General features: G+C 52.3%; 1 protein-coding gene across 1 annotated transcript in view; it reads left to right on the forward strand.

The window, feature by feature from the left end:
- The window catches only part of akap6 (A kinase (PRKA) anchor protein 6), a 161,663-nt gene that overhangs the window by 139,381 nt on the left and 2,860 nt on the right, over positions 1-19,422 (forward strand). The window contains exons 12-14 of the mRNA XM_035383451.1: positions 8,326-8,541; positions 12,942-16,133; positions 17,418-17,558. Of these exons, the coding sequence (XP_035239342.1) occupies positions 8,326-8,541; positions 12,942-16,133; positions 17,418-17,558 (3,549 nt within the window). The remainder of the gene's footprint in view (positions 1-8,325; positions 8,542-12,941; positions 16,134-17,417; positions 17,559-19,422) is intronic.

Consider the following 19,422-nt stretch of genomic DNA (forward strand, 5'->3'; position numbering starts at 1 on the left):
CGCGCTTCGCTCTTAGGCCAGGGCCCGCTTCTCGCGACATCGCGAAAGAAACCGCAGATAGACGTACGACAGACGTACGAACCTCCGCGTGAAACAACCTTGCGTCGCTTGGTAATACGTTGCGGTTTTTCAGATGATACGGTTTTTCCCGTAGTTATCGTAAGCACACAAGTAAACATGACAGGTCTGTCAAAACGAATGCTGTGGGGAGTGCTGTTACTAGTCCCTGTTAAACAAGCACGACACTGTCGTGCAGCTCGACGTGTTCGGAGCTACAACAGAGAGGAGAGGCAAAAGCAAAGGTTGTCAAACACAGCGACAGATTTGATCACGATTAAATGGTTTTGAAATTATTCCACAAGCATGTCAACAGAATGCATGGACGTTTTAGATATTACATCTCCCATAATTTCCATTGTGTTGCTCTTGAAAAAAAGTCATTCTGATTAATTGCTGAGAAATTGAACAATACCTTTCCTACCCAACAAGGTGTTGTCATCAGTAATACGTCCTCTGGGACGTTAATAGCTTATGCATGCATTTCCTGGTACCCAAAAGGCAGATATTGGATTTGTTTTCAGTCCTAGAATGGATATTTTCAACAACAATTTCCACATTTTTCACATTTTATTTTTAGCAAGGTAACACTACTATTCTAATTCAACCTCAAGCAATATGTCTTGTAAACCTGTTTTTTTTTTTTTTGGTCATTTTTCAGACCTTTCTGGAATCTGCTTGGCCGGCAATAGGGAATCTGTTCTGCTTCTGTCAGAAAGTCAATATTCTGATGTAGTAAAGGTCCGAAGTTTGACAGTGAGAAGCACAGGATGGAAAGAAGGGAAACAAAATTTGTGGTTCATGGAGAGTAATGGATATGAAGTTTTGTGGCCTCACTGACAAATCTCTCTTAATGGAACATCTTTCCTTTGTATTTATTATCATGTACCGGTTCAAAACACAATTTCATACAGGCTCAGTAACAGTGGTTTAGTAGTGCAAAACATATTTTATTCCTCAATATGAATGTTATTGCCATTGTAAATTTTATGGTGGTGTTCTAAGGCTCATGTGGAGTAAATTTACAAAACCAAAGACAGTGATGACTACATTGAAACCGCTCAATAATATTCCTTGTCATTTTATTTCTGTGGGAAAATATGTCCACTTTAAAATGCAGTTAGTTGCTTACAGTACGTAGCCATTTTAAGTCTTACCACAAGACAATTGCATGGTGGAGAATGTGTCCTCACTCCGTCATCTTGACAGTTTGTCTACATTCTGTATACTTTTGTGTCATGGCTGCCAGTACTAGGACCTACTGTAGGAGAAAGTGCTGGAACCTCACTCAGACCAAAGAGTGTTGTTGCATGTCTAACTTTTTACGTTCATTTGAATCTTTGAAACAGAATGTTATTTTGGCCATTTAACCTTTGTTCTGCTCTTGGATCATGTTTTAAATTCCAAATTAAGAGTAAAATCTTATCCCCAACAAATCATTTTTTTCATTTAAGGCCATCATTTTCTTCATGTATGTCTTAATGATGTGTTTAAATTGCAACCTCAACTTAATTCAATAAAAGGGTATTTAGATTATGTGGGCTTGACCTCTCAGTTCGGGACTACATTGGAAATGAGGTTTCTGCATACTATTCAAATTTGCATAGAAACCTTTGTGTATAGGGGATAGACAGTTCTATTCATGTGGCTGCCAATTTTCTATCTGCCGTTTATAAGAGCCTTACACCAACCAGCGGCCCTCGGGCGGCGTTCATTTGAAAGTTTGCCCGTCAATCAGGCACGACTCGGAGATTACGCACCAACTTCAGGCAGGTACCGAACGGCCGGGTTTTACCCACACACCTTCGCCGAATCAAGCTGTAATCCCAAATGTTTTAAGAGGATTACCGTGATTAGGTGTCATTAAGGAAGAGTCCACGTCGCACCCTTGTTCATTTCTGCCTCGTACCTTCGGTTTGAATTATTCTCTCGTGCCAACGAAGTCGGCTAATTCATTATAATCTCCACGGTGAAAAGGCCAGCGTTTTACAGGAAGGGGCGGGGTGGGGGGGGGGCTTGGGTAAGGCACCTCGTCGCCATGGGAGCCTGTCACATGATTCCATACCCCGGACTTCGGCCCTTCTGCAAAGAAGAGAGACGGAGAGAGGAACTGCGGGAACGTCTCAGAAGGCCTCTATCAGAAGGCCTCTCTCTGTCAGAAGGCCTCTATCAGCAGGCCTCTCTCTGTCAGAAGGCCTCTATCAGAAGGCCTCTCTCTATCCGAAGGACTCTCTCTATCAGAAGGCCTCTCCAACAGAAGGCCTCTCTTTATCAGGCCTATCTCTATCAGAAGGCATCTCTCTAGCGGACACACCGGAGTGACCTCACCTCATCAGCTCCGCTTCAGCCAAATCAGGTGTGACACTCGATGGGCCAGGGTGTCCACCGGGGAGACATCACCGACGGAATCAGCGCCAGCTTAATGTCGATCTGGGACCGGGCCCAGGCCTCCTAAGGAAGGTCAGGCCCAATCTTCGTCCCTTTTTTGGCCCGGGACCGTCTGGCCAGCCCCCCCCCTCGCCCGCACACCCTCCCCCCCCCAGACAGCCACACTCCAGCCGGGCTCCGATTTGGTATTCCGTCGCCCCCCCCCCCCCGTCCGGCTAATAAAATGTGACAGCGCAGATATAATATCAATACTTTCTCCATGATTAGGAATAAGGAACTCCCGTTCTTTGCCAAGCGCTAACCGCATTAGGCCCTGCAAGTGCTCGCACGCGAAAGTGCCAAACGCGGTGTTAGTTCCTCATCATCAGTTAATGGGGAGCAGACAGGTGACGGCCAGAAGAGACACGCTCATTACGGGCAGAATCGACTGGCCCCGCCGCTGTATTATTTTTCATTGTGCGTCCGCGGCGCGGCGTTTCATTTGAAAGCGCTAATGAGAAAATGTCCTCGGGCTGCGGGCTGCGGGGCTGTTTGTTTGCTTTAGCACATCAGAGAACGGCGCGCCTTATTCATAAAGCATTAGTGCCATCTCGAATTTACACCTCGGGTTTAGCTTTTTTCCGAGAAGACTAAACAAAAGCGCAAAAAAAAAAAAAAATGTCCCCATCTAGCATAACTGTGCTAATGTAGCGTTTTTTTTAATAACTCTGAAGTTAGTCCTGAGGGTAGAAATGGAACGCTTCCCACGTTCAGCTATTGTTCTTACGTACACAAAACAAAAAGCGAAATGAAAGTGCTCGCAAATCATAATCTTGAATTAAGCACCTATTTCTGCAGCGTAATTACTGTACGAGCGTAGAATGGGAGTCCGGTGATTTGAACAAAGACGAAGAGAGAGCTCGACAGCCCGAACGGTTCCCGTGTGACGAGCGCCTCCCTGATAGTGTTCAGGTTCCCGTGTGACGAGGGCCTCCCTGATAATGTTCAGGTTCCCGTGTGACGAGGGCCTCCCTGATAATGCTCAGGCGTGCTTCTGTTGCCCCGGGACAGAGCCCCCGCGGGGAAAAGAAGCACTCACTACAAGTGTCAGGCTGAGCGGCGGAGCACAATGGCGAAGAAGGGGGCCGCCGGCGTCGGGTTCGATCGAGGGGGGAGAGGGCGCAGTGTACCGTAGGCGTAGTTTTTCCACCTGCAGTACGCTTCCTCAAGCTACGCCATTCAGCCAATCTCACGTTTTTGCGAAGAGGCTTGACGAATAGGTCTTAGCGAATGTTTAAAAAACTATATATATATATATATATATTTTAATGAGTTTTGCAGCTTTATTGGACAGGACAGTGTAGAGAGACAGGAAGGACAGGAAAGAAACAACAAAGGTCGCGCGGTCGGATTCGAACCGCCGACGTCGCGGCTCGTAACGAGCATGTGGACGGCGCTCCACAGGCTACGCCAGGAGACGCACCCTTACAGCGCGTTAGCATCACAACGAACGGCTTTCCCTGTAACCGGTGTGCAGTGAATGCCGTCGCTTCAGCGGCTAACTGTGCTAAATAAAAAAAGGCGTGCAGCTGCAAGTGAAAATCCACAGAAACTGGCGCGAAGCAGCCTGTGCTGTGGGAATATGTTTGTGGGAGCAAATTGTCTCTCCATGCCTTCATTACACTCATTTGCGATAACAAGTCCTTGTGATTTTAATTGACTTAATCAACAAATAGAATTAATCAGAGATTTCTAATTAATGGTAATTGATTGTATATCCACTGGGTCAGTGTTGCCGTTAAGTCCCCGCTTTTTTTTTTTTTTTTGTTGCCTCGCTAAAGTGTGAACCGACCCCCTCTTCTCTCCCCGCCTGCCCCCCCCCCCCCCCTTCCCGCCCCCGCCTAATACGACTCGTCTGTGTTTATCGAAAACGTTCAAATTAAGAGCCTGCGAGAGTCGCCATCGGGAGGGGATCGCCGATGTCGCCGAGGAAGAGAGCGCGGGGGAAAGCGAAATCGAGACGGCGAAAGGGAACGCAGTGACAAACCCCGAGCCTTGTATTCGCAAAGCCCACGTCAAACAGTTTGAGCCCGTCTCGCTGTCTGACAGTCTGCTGACGGTTGTCGGCAAACAGCGGCACACAAGCTGTCGGACGGCGAAGTGCCGCCTCCTCCGTGTAGCTCATTAATTAGCGCCCTCGCGGTGACGCCGCGGAGCATTCTGAGGCTCCTGAGCCCTGCTATTAGTTGCTCTGTGGCAGTTGAACAGCGTTAAAAAAAAAATGAAAAGGAATAGGGGGGCGGGGGGGGGGGGGATTTCAGCAGACGTCACAGCTGCTCGATGGAAATTGAATTTGGGTGTAATTAAAGGAAACGGCAATTTCGGTTGGGAGGGATTTTTTCGACGAGGGACGGGGACCTCCGGAGGAATGCGAGTATGAGGCGGCGCCCCCCCCCAAACCCCGGCGGCAGTCCTCCTCGGCACGCGCGAGCGTTACGGAGGGGCCGACGGAGGGCCGACGGAGGAGCCTCCCTTTTTTTTTTTTTTCGGCGGGCCCCCCGCACGTTCGCCCGGGCCTATTAGCGCGGCTCTGATTACCGCCGGCCCGATGAGCGCGCGGCCCGCAGATTAATGCGCCGCGGCCCCAGATGGATCGCGCCCGGCGATAACGCCGCCACGGCGACGTGATGAGCTCTCAGGAAATAGTCATCTCCGAGCGGGGCCGCCAGATTGCGCCGCCGCCGCCGCCGCCGCGTATTACCCGCCGGCCGATCCTGCGATACCTTTATTAAAAAGCACCTGATAAATGTCCCCTCTCCAGGAGCGCCGCGAGAGTGGGGCGCCCCCGCCCCCAGGGGGGGGTACGGCTGAGAGAGGACCGCGCTTGAGGGGGGTGGGTGGTGGGCTGGTGGTGCTTGACGGTAGCTCTTTGATGCCAGTCCGGGCCCCCCCGGTCCCCGGCTCGAACGTGCCGGAAACACCCGGAAACGACATGCCGCTTAGCTCCACGCTACGGAGAAAATTTTTTAAAAACAGCTGGCCTCTCTCCCCCCCCTTTCCCCCCCACCCTACCCCACGTGTTTGAAAAGCTTTTTAGCAAATATTGGCGTACGGCGCTCCAGCCTCCATGTCAATAAGGCCCGAGTCAATGGGACTGAGGAATCGTTTTGCGAAAACCCGGCGTAGCAGAAACAATGAAGCGGCGGATTTTCTGGGAGTTCGGAAAATATAAAAGCGCAATATGCCATTCAGCATTTAATGACACGGGCCCGGTTCTCTGTGCCTTTTAATCTAACTGAGTGGACCGGCGGTATCGATCGCCGACCGGCCATTTGTATTCCCGCGACGCGCCGCCCCCCCGGTACGCCTGGCGGAACTTTGAGGACAGAGTCGGGGAAGGAGAGGAACCGCGGGGATGGAATTGGCCGTCGAATGCACTCAGAACCGTGCGTCCATTTGCTTCACGTGACCTAGCCACATACTGTACTGTACGTACGCCCATTTATGGTAATGCACTTGTCCGTGCAGGCTTTTTGAGGGCGGGTCAGAAAGCTGCGGTCGTGGCAATGCTAGCAGTTTGAGCGCACCAGACGCACGTTTTCAAAGCCTGCCTTTGTGGCATAAAAAAAAAATAATCATTGTGATTGTTGTTTGCCGCGTGTGTGGTGCGCGCGTGTGTATAAATGTGTGTGTTGTGTTGATGTGGAATGATCTGTCTTCTTGTTAAGGCCCTGCTTGTTTCGTTTAGACTCTGCCCCCCCCCCCCCCCCCAACTCATTGCAGGCAACAACTTTATCATGATGTAGTGCGCCTTATTTCTTTGGTCCCCAGGAGAAAGCCGTTGTATTTTGCAATCACATTACCTGTTTAAAAGACAAAGGAACTAGTAAATATATGCTAAAACAGGAGAGGAAACTGCTGAGCCAAAATCCAATTTAAATGTAATAGTGTTTAATATTTATTAGAAAATGTAAGGGAATGCATTGCCGAGCAAAGGGGGTGGGGGGGGGGGAGGGGGGGGATTTACATAAATTGTACTCGGAATGTTTTTGTCCTACAAGAGCTGTGCGGAGACGGCGGCGGCGGTTCTCTGTAGCCACACCGCCACGGGCGCATATTTAAACAGGCACCGCAAAAAAACCTCGGGTGCGGGACCGCCGGCGTGTCCCCCCCCCCCCCCGCGCGACGCGGCGGGGAAACGTGGCGTTCCCCCTTTAAGAAGGAGCAGCGCGTCCCGGTGATTTCATTACGCGCGTGTCAGAACCCGCGCGGAGCGCCGGCTGGGAGTCGGCGCGGCCTGGCGGAGGTGGGCTGCCGCCCTTTTAATATTTAATATTTCACCTGTTTATGGGAGGCATAAAAGTGGATGGCGGGGTGATTTACATGTCCCTGACAGGGTGGGCCGTCGCCGAGACCTCATCAGCCACGCGGGGCGAGGCCCCCCGCTCGCCCCCTAGACGGGGCGGTGGCAGGGGGGGGGGGGGCGAGGGGAGGGGGGGGCGGGAGTGGGTTCACTGGTGGTGGTGGTGGTGGAGGTGGTTGGGGGGGGGGTCCTAGAATTAGGGCAAGGTGTAGAAGCATTATTCGGAGGGGTGGAGGGGGGGGCTGGGGGGGAATGCGCCGCAGCCGTAAATGGGACAATAAAACCTTCTCAGTCACAGTTTGGCCGAACGGAGCTTTTCGGCATTCGTCATCTCCCTTATTTAAAATTCAGGAATATTAAAGGTACGGCGGTTATTTTAGAAATAATAGAATTTCGCCTATTACCGAGCTACGGTAATCGAAATTACCGCACGGTGTTATACATCAGGAAATGGAACGGCTGGGGGGTGAGACGCCGACCCAGCGACGCACGGGGGCGGCAGGGGGGAGCGAAGCGGGCAGAGCGGTTTGCACCCGCGCCCCGGCGCCGCCGTGCGAGGTTACGCGGGAGGCGACGCGAGCCGCCGCGCGTTCCGCGGCTACGCTAACGCCGCTGCATTATTCTCGGCGAGGAAATTGCCAACGTGTTTACGCCGTATTAGCATAACCGAGGTGTACCGTATAAAAGAGCCCGAATGGCTGTTTGCAGTCATTCCGTACGTGCAATTTTGTGAATAATTTGGAAAATGTACTATACACTGCATTGCACAAAAATTACAATCTAATCATATATAATATGTAGTATGCCTCTTATTTAAAGCACGTTATGTATTTTGACACGTCGCTGTGCTTTGCCGTTACATGCAGAGTAGTGCAGGTGGATCTCCGGTTTTCTGCTTGTGTTTATTGACATAATGTCTTTACTGTGAGAAGTGATGCTGTCTCCTTACACAGCTCATGAATCTCAGACGTTTAATATTTTACTGAACAGGAAACACATTCAATCAAGATCATTTGCACACCTTTAGGCTACGTGATTAAATTGCTTGTCAGTTTCAATAAGCTGTCTGAACTATAAATACTCACTCAACGCTATCTGGTTGCTATTCATAGCCTCTCTCCCCCATTTTTCCAATTAACCCGTGGTCAATAAATAGCCACAATAGGTAGATTTCAACGTATGAAAAAATGTATCCGGAAAAGCCACTGAATTCTTCGGCTTGGAAACGTTTCCATCATTTCCACATCTATAACCAATACTGTTGAGTGAGGAAAACCGAATCCTATAAAATGTGTACTGTGCGGTACTGTATGTGTGAGACAGGGTGGTATTAATGTGGACTTGTGTGTATGTAGTATGTGTGAGCATGTCCTCATGTGTACAGAAACACCAGGAGGATAACTATGTCTCTCTCTTACTCTGTCCTCTCTCTCTCTCTTTATTTGTCTCACTCTCTCTCTCTCACACACTCTGCTCTCTCTCTCTCTCTCTCTCTCTCTCTCTGTGTCTCCTAACTGTCTCTCTCTCTGCATTTCCAGTCCCTGTGCTCGGAGGTGAAGGGGCGGCGCAGGGGCGTGGCCTCCGTCCTCAGGCTGTGTCAGAAGCTGCTGGAGAGCCCGGACTCGTGTGAGCCTGAGGCCGAGCGCCAGGCCCTGCAGCTGCTGACCGTCAACCTGGAGCGCCGCTGGGAGGCCATCGTGATGCAGGCGCTGCAGTGGCAGACCCGCCTGCAGAGGGCGCTAGGCACCGAGCAGGTATCGCTCTGCACCTACACACACGTACGCACACACACACACACACGCACACACACGTACACACTCACACACACACTCACACACACACGTACACACAAACACACACACAGACACACAATCATACACTCACAGACACACGTACACACACGTACACGCACACACACAGGTACACGCACGTACACACACTCACGCACGCGAACACACTCACATACACACAGACACACAACCATACACTCACATACACCTACGCATACACACACACACACACGTACACACTCACTCACGCATACACACACACAGTCTCATATTGCTATCCTTGTGGGGACTTCCCATTGACTACATTCATTCCGTAACCTCTAACTCTAACCCTAACCCCAACCACTACATGCCTAACCTTAACCTTAACATAATTCTAACCCTAACCCTAACCCTAAGTCCTAACCCTAAAACAGCCTCTTGACCTTATGGGGACCAGCAAAAGGTCCCCACAAAGCATAATTTTCCTCATCTTTCTATCCTTGTGGGGACATTTGGTCCCCACAAAGATAGTATTACAAGTACACTCACACAAACACGCACACACGTACACGCACATGCACACACTCATGCAGGCACACACACACATACACCCACACACTCACATACAACCATACACTCACATGCTAACAGATTATAGTTCCTAACTAGCTCAAAATTATGATTGGTTCCCAGTCTGGATCACTGTGCTTTTAAGGTACTGCAGCTCTTATCTATCTCACGAGTATCATTGACTCGGGTGAAAAATGGCACCGTCATTCCCTGAAACAAAGTGTCCCCGACCGAACAACCGATCTGTTTCAGATCTGCCCATTAATTCACATTGATTGCGCAACGTCAGCGGCCGTTTATACGCTGTTCCTCCGCGGCGTTCCTCGGCGGGCTCTCCGGACCCGGTTGTCCGGGGCGGGCGGACGCGACGCCGCGGCAGGTTGTTTGCGCGCGCGGAGCCCTCTGACTGATCGCCCCGCCGCCGGCGGCCAGAGACCGCGCCTCTCCCCGGCTCTGTGACGTCCTTTTCATCCCCTAATGAAACGGCCCGGTAATACACCACACAGCCGCATAACGGAGTAATGATTGTGATGTATACCAGGCCGGGACAGGCCCCATTGCATACCGTGGGCCGAACAGGCTCTGCGGTATCCTTGGGTGTATCCGAAGAGGGGCCCCGGCGGTCCGCGGCTGATGCGTGCCATCGACCGCCTCACATTGCGCCGGACCCAGTCACGCATGTGTACTAAATATCACGGAGTAGTCAAAAAAACATTTTTTTTTCTAATTCAAATGCTTTATTGGCATGACATATTTAGAAATACATATTGCCAAAGCGTAGTGATAACAATAATCAACCACAGTAAGAATATATAATTAAAAAGAAAAAAGGAAACCAGCAGCAACAACAATAACAGCATAAATAACAGGAACATAATACTTACTATCTATTAAGTAGTTTTTTTTTTAAAGTGTTTTCTCAATAAGAGTATTATAGTATAGTATAGTATAGTATAGTAGTCTCTTTTTTTGTAAGCAATTTGGAGTCCTGTTTTTCTTTCTTCTTTTTCTCCCAACTTTGCAATGCCCAATCATACGCACAGGCCCGCACTGCTGTGATGTCGATAGTCTAGTTTGGAGAGGAGAGACAGGCACTCTTCTCCTAAGAGCCCCCTGTCTGCCGGTGCTTTTTTCACTCTGGGGTCCACCAGCTGAACCTCATAGCAATTGCGCAGAGGGACTACACTTCACAGTTATCGCAGACAGACTGCAGGTGCCCGGTCAACCGTAGGAGCTGCTCTCTTCTATTAATAGAACTTATGAGGACATGTCCCATCTTAACATGTTACTGGCTAGGTAGTGTCTATAATACCCAATATAATGCCCAATGAACACAGCCATAAAGATTCCTGTAAAGATTGCTTACAGTGGTAGTTCATAATGGTGTCTCATAACAAACCAGTCAAATTGTCAGCTCACTAACAATGTTATACCCGCAGGTAATCTTGGTTTTGAATCTTCCCTGTGACTATAACATGAAGGCTAAGGTACATAACTTGCTTGGTACCCATTACCGTTTACCAATCAACTAAGTAAAATAAAATTAATACCAATTCCTGAGTAACATCAGATAACTAGCTAGCTAGTTACTATAACTAGTAAGAAAAGCAAATGGACAGAAGTGTGGCTGACTTATCATCCTCCTAACATGCCAATGGAGGTTACAACATCGACATTCCAAAATCTGTATATTGCGTCCATACAATAAAACCAGTGCCTTTGGCAGGATTCACCACTCGGCACCCACACAGTGAAGCTCTTTTTTTACTTCAGAAAGGCTTCCATATGGGGCCAGCAGAGAGGCTTTAGCTTCAGTCCAGTTTGCCCTGTAGACAAAACGTTCTGGCTGCTCTCCTCTGGGAAAGTTGAAAATGGTCACCGCTGTACAGTACAAACTGAATTATTTTCAAACCTGTAGCTTTGGCAAGGAAGCCGCTAGCGCGGAGGCTGCTTTCTCAAGCCTTTATAGTGGGATTTACTTCTCTCCGTCTATTAACGCGATCAGATGAAGAGATGAAACGCCAATTAAATCCCTGAGAAGGATGCTCCCATGGCTGTCCCTTTTGGTATGCAAATTACATCCCCCCACCTCCCCCACCCCACCCCCCCACCCAATCCAAGGCCTGTTTGTTCACCACCCACCCTCCACTCCCCCCTCCTACCCAGCCGCACACCCCCCCTCCCCCCCCCCTCCCCACACATTCCTGTGTGACGGCAGCCAGGGGGCCGCGGAAGTGCCGCGGTTAACATATCAAAAACCCCGGGAAACTTGTCGAAGCTCGTCCGCCTGGCGAAGCGCTTCCGTTTCGGGGTTGGGGGGGGGGAAGACAAATTGCGGTACGTTCCGGGAGTCTGACCTTGCAGGGCCCGCGGAGCAATTCCACTTTTCCGAAGTGCGCGGAGCGGGAAGAAAAATACTCGGCGGTTTGTTTATAAATAAACGCTCTCGGCCCCCGGTGATGAAGCGACGCGCGCGCTGCTCAAAATTCAGCCGGGCGACATCGTTTACGCGGTCCGTCCGACACCCCGCGTCGGGGTGTGACATAAAGCGCGAGGTGACCATTGGTCACATTCTTTTTTTTTTTTTATCAAGGTAGCACCTTGAGATAGCCGTTCGCTTGATGGGAACAAATGTGGAAAAATGAAAAAATGCTTTCCATTCTGGTATTTTAAGCGTGCCCCCTCTACTATTACTGTTAAAATCGTCGTGAAGGTCAGTGAAAGATGAGCTTTGTGAGCTTGCGGTGGTTCTCTGGGGAGAAATTGTGCGTGCTCACCTCATTGGTTCCTTGTCAAGCAGGATGCTTGATAAGGCTTGTTAAGTGCTTTGTGTTGACACTAAAACTCAAGTAAGGAAACCGTCGTGAGAGAGATGGTTTCCTTAAAGCCGTCAGGGCCGCGCGGCGCGTGTGTGCGGTTATGGTGTCTTCCCACTCAGATGGCTAGTTTGATTGTTATTTAGCGCTAATGTAGTACAGCGCCGGCTTAGGCGGCTCACTGAAATTATTTTTTTATTTGATTAGACTGATTGATTGTTCTCACCGTTGAGGGGTTTTAGCATGCATTAGCGATCCCAGCATAGTCATTAGTATTTCCTTTATCAGCAAGCGGAGAATAAACAGAAATCTAATAAAAATTCATTATACGGGATGTACAACATACCTAAGCAAGTGTTAGATTTGCTGGTTTATTAGATTAACGGAGATAAAAATGGCTAATATAAATCGGCCTTTCTCTTATGAACTGGAAGCCAAGCAATTTGTATAATTGTGCGCCATGAAGAATGCCTGTGTCTAAGCACATTTGGAAGACAGTGGCATGCAGTGAGCGAGGCTTCGCCTCCGTCGGCATGCTGGAGAGATTACTGATTCGCCTGTTTGAAGAATGATTTATATTGACGCTCTTATAATTAGGCCGGAATCAAGAGTTTGAGATGCCCGTTCATAATAATAACACGCAAAGGTCAGACCATCATCACCAAAAATGACCAGTTTGCAGTTTCATGATAAGAAAGGTGAAAAATAATAATGAGTTCATAGTTGTTGAACAGCAACGTACCGCTTTAATACTGGCACCAAGCGTACCACTTTAATATTGGCGGATTTGAGCCTACGCGAATCCATCAGCCGCAGCTTCAGGTTTGATTCCCCGCTCCACTCTATTTACCGTACTCTGATCCTATCTCTGTTTGTAACCATCTCTGCTGTCCCCCTGTCTGAATATAGTGAAAAATACGTACGGACGACAGAGTGCGTGCTCTCCGTTCAAAATTAAAAAGTGCTGCTTCTCATCTGTGTGCCTCTCTTCCTAAGGTGCCGGGGAACATCATCGAACCGTCATTCATGGACCTCCACGGCCCCCCCGAAGATTCCTGGGAGTGGGATGACACCGACATCAGTAACGACCTGATCGGCGTGGGGCTGGAGTCGGGCGACCTTGAGGAAAAGCCCAGCCGTACATGCAGATCAGCCGAGGGCCCCCCGGGGGGGCCTCCGGACACCCCGGAGCCGAGCGCAGCCGTCCCGCCGCGGTACGGGACGTCCTCGGCCCAGAGCCCCGGGCCGACGCCCCCCCTGCCCCGCCGCCCCAACGCCTACCAGGTGTACAGCCTTCGAGAGGTGGAGCTGTACGACAGGCCCCAGTTCCCCCTGCGCAAGAAGAGCCCCTCAAGCTCAAAGCCCGGCTGCAAGCAGCCCCTGATGAAGAGCCTGAGCAAGGACTCCTCCTTCTGCTCGGCCGAGTCCCTGCCGGACCTCCTCGGGGGCTCCCCGTGCGGGAGGGAGGGGCGGGGGCGGGGCTCCGGGGACTCGGCCAGGCGCTCGGAGAGCGAGAGCGGGATCCTGAGCGAGGGGGACGCGGAGACGCCCGGCAACTCCGAGACCTGCGCCCCCCGACAGGCCGGGGACGGGTCGGCGGGGAGCGCCGCGTCCACGCCGCCCCCCGACGGAGGCGAGTCGCTGGCCGTGGGCCGCGTGCGCGACGAAGACATCGACAGGGTCCTGGAGCGGGCGGAGAAGCTCGCCCTGTACGGGACATGCGACGGCAGGCCCGCGCTGGACGGCAAGCGGAGGGCCAAGGCGGGCAAGAAGAAGAGGGACGAGTCGTCTGAGAGGAAGAGGAGGCCCCGGAGAGACCCGTCGGAGATCCTCATCAGAGGCCGCTATTCCCTGCTGGAGTCGGAAGGGGAGGAGCTTGACCCCGGCGCCTTCCGGGCGGTCACGGACGACGAGAGGGAGGCAGCAGACAGGAAAGGCGGGAAAGGGCCCGCCTCCGCCTCGCAGGGCTCCTCCCTGGACTCCCTCTTCCTGGCGGGAGACCTGTTCCCGTCCGGCAAAGAGACGCTGCACCGCAGCACCTCCCTGGAGAGCTGGCTGGCCCCGTGTAAGAGCGGGGAGGAGACGGGCAGCCAGCACAGCCTGGGGGACCTGGGCCTGGCCGCCGAGTCCACGGGGGAGCTGAGCAGGAGGACCCTGGAGCTGCTCAAGCGCCTGGAGAACATCCAGAGCCCCTTCGCCGGGAAGATGACGCGCAGCGTCTCTGACATCACCCTCCGGAGCAGCTCCCTGCGGCTGTCGGGGCCGGGGCCCCTGTCCCTGGGGGCCCCCTCCTCCATCAACGAGAGCTCGGCCCCCTCCCTGACGGAGCTGAGCAGCAGCGAGGACTCCTCGGTGGGCTCGGAGGACATGGCCGTGCAGAGGAACCGCCTGGCCGACTCCAACGCCTCCTTCCGCAAGCACTGCCGCGGCCACCCGGCAGCGCCGCCGCCGCCGCCGGACGAGGCCGACGCCAGCGTCAGCATGGTGGTCAACGTCTCCTGCACCTCGGCCTGCACCGACGACGAGGACGACAGCGACCTGCTGTCCAGCTCCACCCTCACCCTCACCGAGGAGGAGCTGGGCATCAAGGAGGACGGCGACTCCAGCCTGGCCTCCGACGAGGAGTACATGGAGGGCGGCTTCGCCCTGGGCCTGGAGTACATGAAGAACGAGCTCCAGAACTGGATCAAGCCCCGCTCCGCCCCCCGGGACAAGGGCGAGCTGGGCCTGGGGGACGAGCTCCAGTGCGGCGCCGTGTCCCGCGAGAGCGCCGCGGCGACCGCCGCCAACGAGAAGCGCTTCCTCAGCCGGTCGGCGCTGAAGCTCCTGGAGTCCAACGCCAACGGGAAGAGCGGCCCCCTCCAGCAGCAGCAGCCGGTGACGGAGGCGGCCAGGAGCTCCATGAGCCAGTTCGTGGACGACCTGGAGAACGGGAACGTGGAGAACTCCACCAAGGGGAAGGACGAGGACGACGAGCTCCTGAGGGAGGAGGGCGGCCTGTTCACCAAGAGCGGCGAGTCCTTCAAGGACTGCTACTCGCCGGACTCGTCCGCCGGGGGGTCCGGGGCTTCGGTCAGAACCGTCAAGCCCTGCGACCCGCAGCCCAACGGGTCGGCCCTGGAGGGCCAGCTGAGCGGGGAGATCCCCTGCCACAGCTCCCGGCGCCAGTCGCCCCTCGCCTCGCCCGCCAGCGGGTGCGCGGCCTCGCCCGAGAGCGCCCCGGCAGCGGCACGCGGGACCCACAGCCAGGACCGCCTGGACTCCTTCCTAAAAGACCCCCAGGAGGCCGAGAAGCCCACGCCCATCCGGGCCCCGCCCTGCTGCGCCCGGCAGCCTCAGAAGCTCCCCCCGGAGGAGGAGGAAGAGGAGGAGGAGGAGGAGGAGGACGGCGAGGACGTGCACAACTTCGTGATGGAGATCATCGACATGGCCTCGGTGGCCCTGAAGAACAAGGACCAGGAGCCTCCCGGCTCGGCCCCCCTGTCCCAGATTCGAGACAAGGTCCTGGAGCACTCGCACCGGCCCATACACCTGCGCAAGGGCGACTTCTACTCCTACCTGTCCCTGTCCTCCCACGACAGCGACTGCGGCGAGGTCAGCACCTGCACCGAGGACAAGAGCAGCACCCCCTTGCCCTACGACGTCAGCGACACCCCGGACTTCCACGACGAGGAGCTCCTCTTCCAGGCCTGCACCGAGGAGGTGTACCTGGGGCCCCCTCTCTGCTACACCATGAGCATGCCCAAGAAGCAGAGCCTCAAATCCAGGGCCTGCCTCTCCCCCGAAACTATAATGGATGGAGCACCTCTACCGGCCTGCACTGAATACCAAAAAGCACCTGGTATTTCTCCAGGAAGTACAGCTGGGAGCCAGCTAGAGTGCCATAATGAGGCTGCTTATCTTAATCCTTTACCATGTGAAACCCTGATAGACACTGTTGAATGTTTTGCAGATACTAAAATGCTTGAATCCAATATTTCCCCTGTAATGACTAAGATAAGAGTCTCTTGCTCCAGTACAAATCCTTTAAAAGAGGAAGGCAGCCTTTATATTAATCCCAAAATTAACTGTCCTCAGATAAGAAAGAGTGATAGGGATGAAAAGGGCCCTGCTTCACAGCGGATGAAACAGAAGAATGTCAGAAAAGGATGTAGTTCTCTCCAGGAAGCTAAGTCGACTCACAAACAGGTGGGTTTAGGCATGATACCGCACTGTATCTCTTCATAATGAAGCTGGCATGCATTTCCGCTGCATTCGTCTCTGTAACTAAATATTTTATGAGGCATATTTTATCCACTCCCCCACCCCTCCCTTTCCCCCTGAAGTGCTAATGGAAGAGGGATTTACAGCCTCAGATTAAAAATTTTAAGGTCTACAGAACAGAATAATCATAATCAGTCAGATTATATTATGATTCATAAGCAAAAAACTACTGGAAGAATCATTACTTAATTTCATGACTGAATTAGCATGTATTTGTGTTCCTTTTTTAAGTAGTTTTCCATCTCGCACACACACACACACACACACACACGCACTGCACAGTCAACCCTTTGCAGCACGGGCCGCCTGCCCTGAAAAATCCTCGCAGAAGGCAGTTTTCGGACTTTTTCCTCAGGCGGTTAGATGTCCCTGCGACCAGAAAACCGCTCTTTTATTACAGTCAGCTGTGGAATAATTAAGTGATTACCTCGTAAAACCGCAGCCATCATAAATGCCTCAGACAAAAGGGGATCCACACAGTGGAGCTAGAAATGAGATGATTATGTATACAATGAAAAGTAATTTGTTTACAGAGACAATTGGAGTTGGTGAATCATAAATGCGGGCGTAAAAAAAAAAAATGAAAGCACCCCGAAAACGGAGAGAGGGACGCCTTTTTCGATTCCGACCAATTTGTTGCGTCTCCCCCGTGCCCGACAGAACCGTTATATTCCGCGTCTTTCGTTCTTCTCCTCGCTGCTCGACTTTCAAAGTCCCCGCTGCATTAGTGTTGGTTAAGCTGAAGTGTCTGTTTGAGGTGACACTTGCATCCAAGTAATAAATCTGCTAATTGTTGAATTAAGCAGCTGTGTAATCTTAATTGGTACATTTTGAATAGTATGGTGCCCTATTAGAACGAGCGCTGCTCAGGTCAGGGATTCATTGGAGCAGTATTAGGGCAGCCGGATCATTAACTCATTTGTCAGCAGTGCGTTTCGCCGGTGTCTGTGCGAGAGTGTGATAATGGTCACGTGCGCCGTGTTTTCAGCCCGTCCTTACGGTGGTTCTCTCTCTCTCTCTCTCTCTCTCGCTCTCTCTCTCTCTCTCTCTCTCTCTCTCGCTCTCTCTCGCTCTCTCTCTCTCTCTCTCTCTCTCTCTCTCCCTCTCTCTCTCTCTCTCTCTCCCTCTCTCTCTCTCTCTCTCTCTCTCTCCCTCTCCCTCTCTCCCTCTCTCTCTCTCTCTCTCTCTCCCCTGTTGCTGTGCCCTCAGTCTCCCAGGCCCGAGCAAGCTTTAGCGAGAGAGGGCCCGGGGCCCCAGCAGAGGGGCCCCGTCTCCGGCGGCCCCGCCGCCTGTGCTTCCCGGAGCCGCTACGCCGTGCGGGACAGCGGACCCGCCAGGCCCCCGCCCAAGGTAGGCCGGACCCGCAGAGGCGCAGCCACACCCGCCCAGGCTGCACTGCTCCGCATGGGGAACACTGCCCTAACGGTCGCTCGGGATCCTGCATCGTTTCACAAATAATGCGATTCCCCCCCCCCCCTTTCCTCCCTTTGTTATCCCCTCCTGCAAGTTCTAATACCGGTTTTGGCGTTCCACCCGTCCTTAGTTTGTTCCCCCGTTCTCCCCGTGCGGACCGCCGGCGGTCGAAGCGTGGAGGTCTGCTCCCGACGTCGACGGCGGCGGCGGCGCCTCGCGCGAACGACGATTTAAATTACAGGCGACCGTGCTCTTTGAGCGCGGCGGCGCCTTTTTTCCGGGAAATTGATTTGAGAATCCTCCATTACACAACGAAGGCTATGCATTCAGATGGGCTCTCTCTAACACCGTGCTCTCTCTCTCTCTCTCCCCTGCTCCCCTCCTGGTGCCCTCATCATAAAGCAGGTGTAAAAATGAGATCCGTTCGGTGGGTAATCACTCCCTTTATGAAATTAATGTTTCATAGCCACGGGGACGCACTGGAAATAGCAATGCTCGGAGGCCGACGGCCGGGTTTTGCATTGTCATTCTGCCTCAGGAAGTCATTGAGCAGGACTCCTCGCTGTGCCCCTGTTCCGCCAGCACTCAACACACGTTCATTGTTGTTTTTAGCCCTCTAATGCAAATATGCGGCATAGAAAACATTTTGAACGAAAGACATTTAGGTGGCAGCAAGAACGTTCAGAGCGTTTCTCGCAACCGTTGAAATTCTCGGGCATGGCGGTACTTCGCCTCGACGTTCGGCGCGGACGTCTTCGTACCGCATTGATTGATGAGATTGTCGCGGTCGCAATTCATCGATCCCGGACTATTTTTAAAAAACGAGGACAATTTAAACGAAGGGATTTGTAATTTGGCGGTTCCGCGGGTAAACAGCGGTTCAGAGAGTCACTGTGGCACAGCCAGATCTGACGGAAATTCACAACCACAGCTGACTCCTGGGGCAAAGCCCAGCCTCTCCCTCCTGATGCGGACTCCCCTTGTTCAGCTTGACCGACCTAAGGAACCTGCACACGCAACCCCAGACAGTCTGTCTATAGAGCGTCTGGAAAAGGAATTATTAGTTCTTGAGATCAGTGTCGTGCAACCTGATTGGCTCTCACAAGTTTTAGCCAGTGTTGTGTGATAGGTCAGTGGTTGAGCTGGCATCAGTAGCTGCCTCCAGTTGGAGCCCCACCTACATGAGATGATGATTCATCAGGAGAAACTGACCGTTCGTTTATTAGCACGTAATCCTGAAGGTGGTTACTTCTTTGTTTGTCAGGGTGATGTAGGCTGTGGTCTCACATTCAGTTTAATTCGTTCATTGATGATGAATGAATGTGTTATATACACAGTCCTGAGAGGCCCTCAGAGATGTATTTGTCCTGAGAGGACATTAAAGATTGGCCTAAGAGGAGAGACTGTGACCCTTTCTCTCAAACACACTTAGGGTGCATTGAGGCAGATGCATATAAAATTTGAAGGAATAAGGCACTGTGTTTGACTCCAGTATGCCCCAGTACTGTGGCATATTTAAATATGAAGCTGCCATTCACGGTGGAGGAAAGTGGAGACGGGTTCTTGTCTTCTAAAGGTAGTTCACCATCAGGACACTGCAGTAGGTTCTGCATACTGGACAGAGCGAGTCCTTCATTCTCCTCCGGTTGGTAGTAGCGGCACTCCGACTTCCACGACTTATGAGGTTCCTTTTAGCGCGAGGCTAGCACACTGCTAAAATGGAGATAAATTCAAATTACGCTCGCCAAGACGCTGGCTAGCTGAGCATACAGAGAGCGGAATATATCTTATGCTGAGTGCA

Source organism: Anguilla anguilla, chromosome 1 (assembly GCF_013347855.1).
Source record: "Anguilla anguilla isolate fAngAng1 chromosome 1, fAngAng1.pri, whole genome shotgun sequence".
In the NCBI taxonomy this organism is placed as follows: Eukaryota; Metazoa; Chordata; class Actinopteri; order Anguilliformes; family Anguillidae; genus Anguilla; species Anguilla anguilla.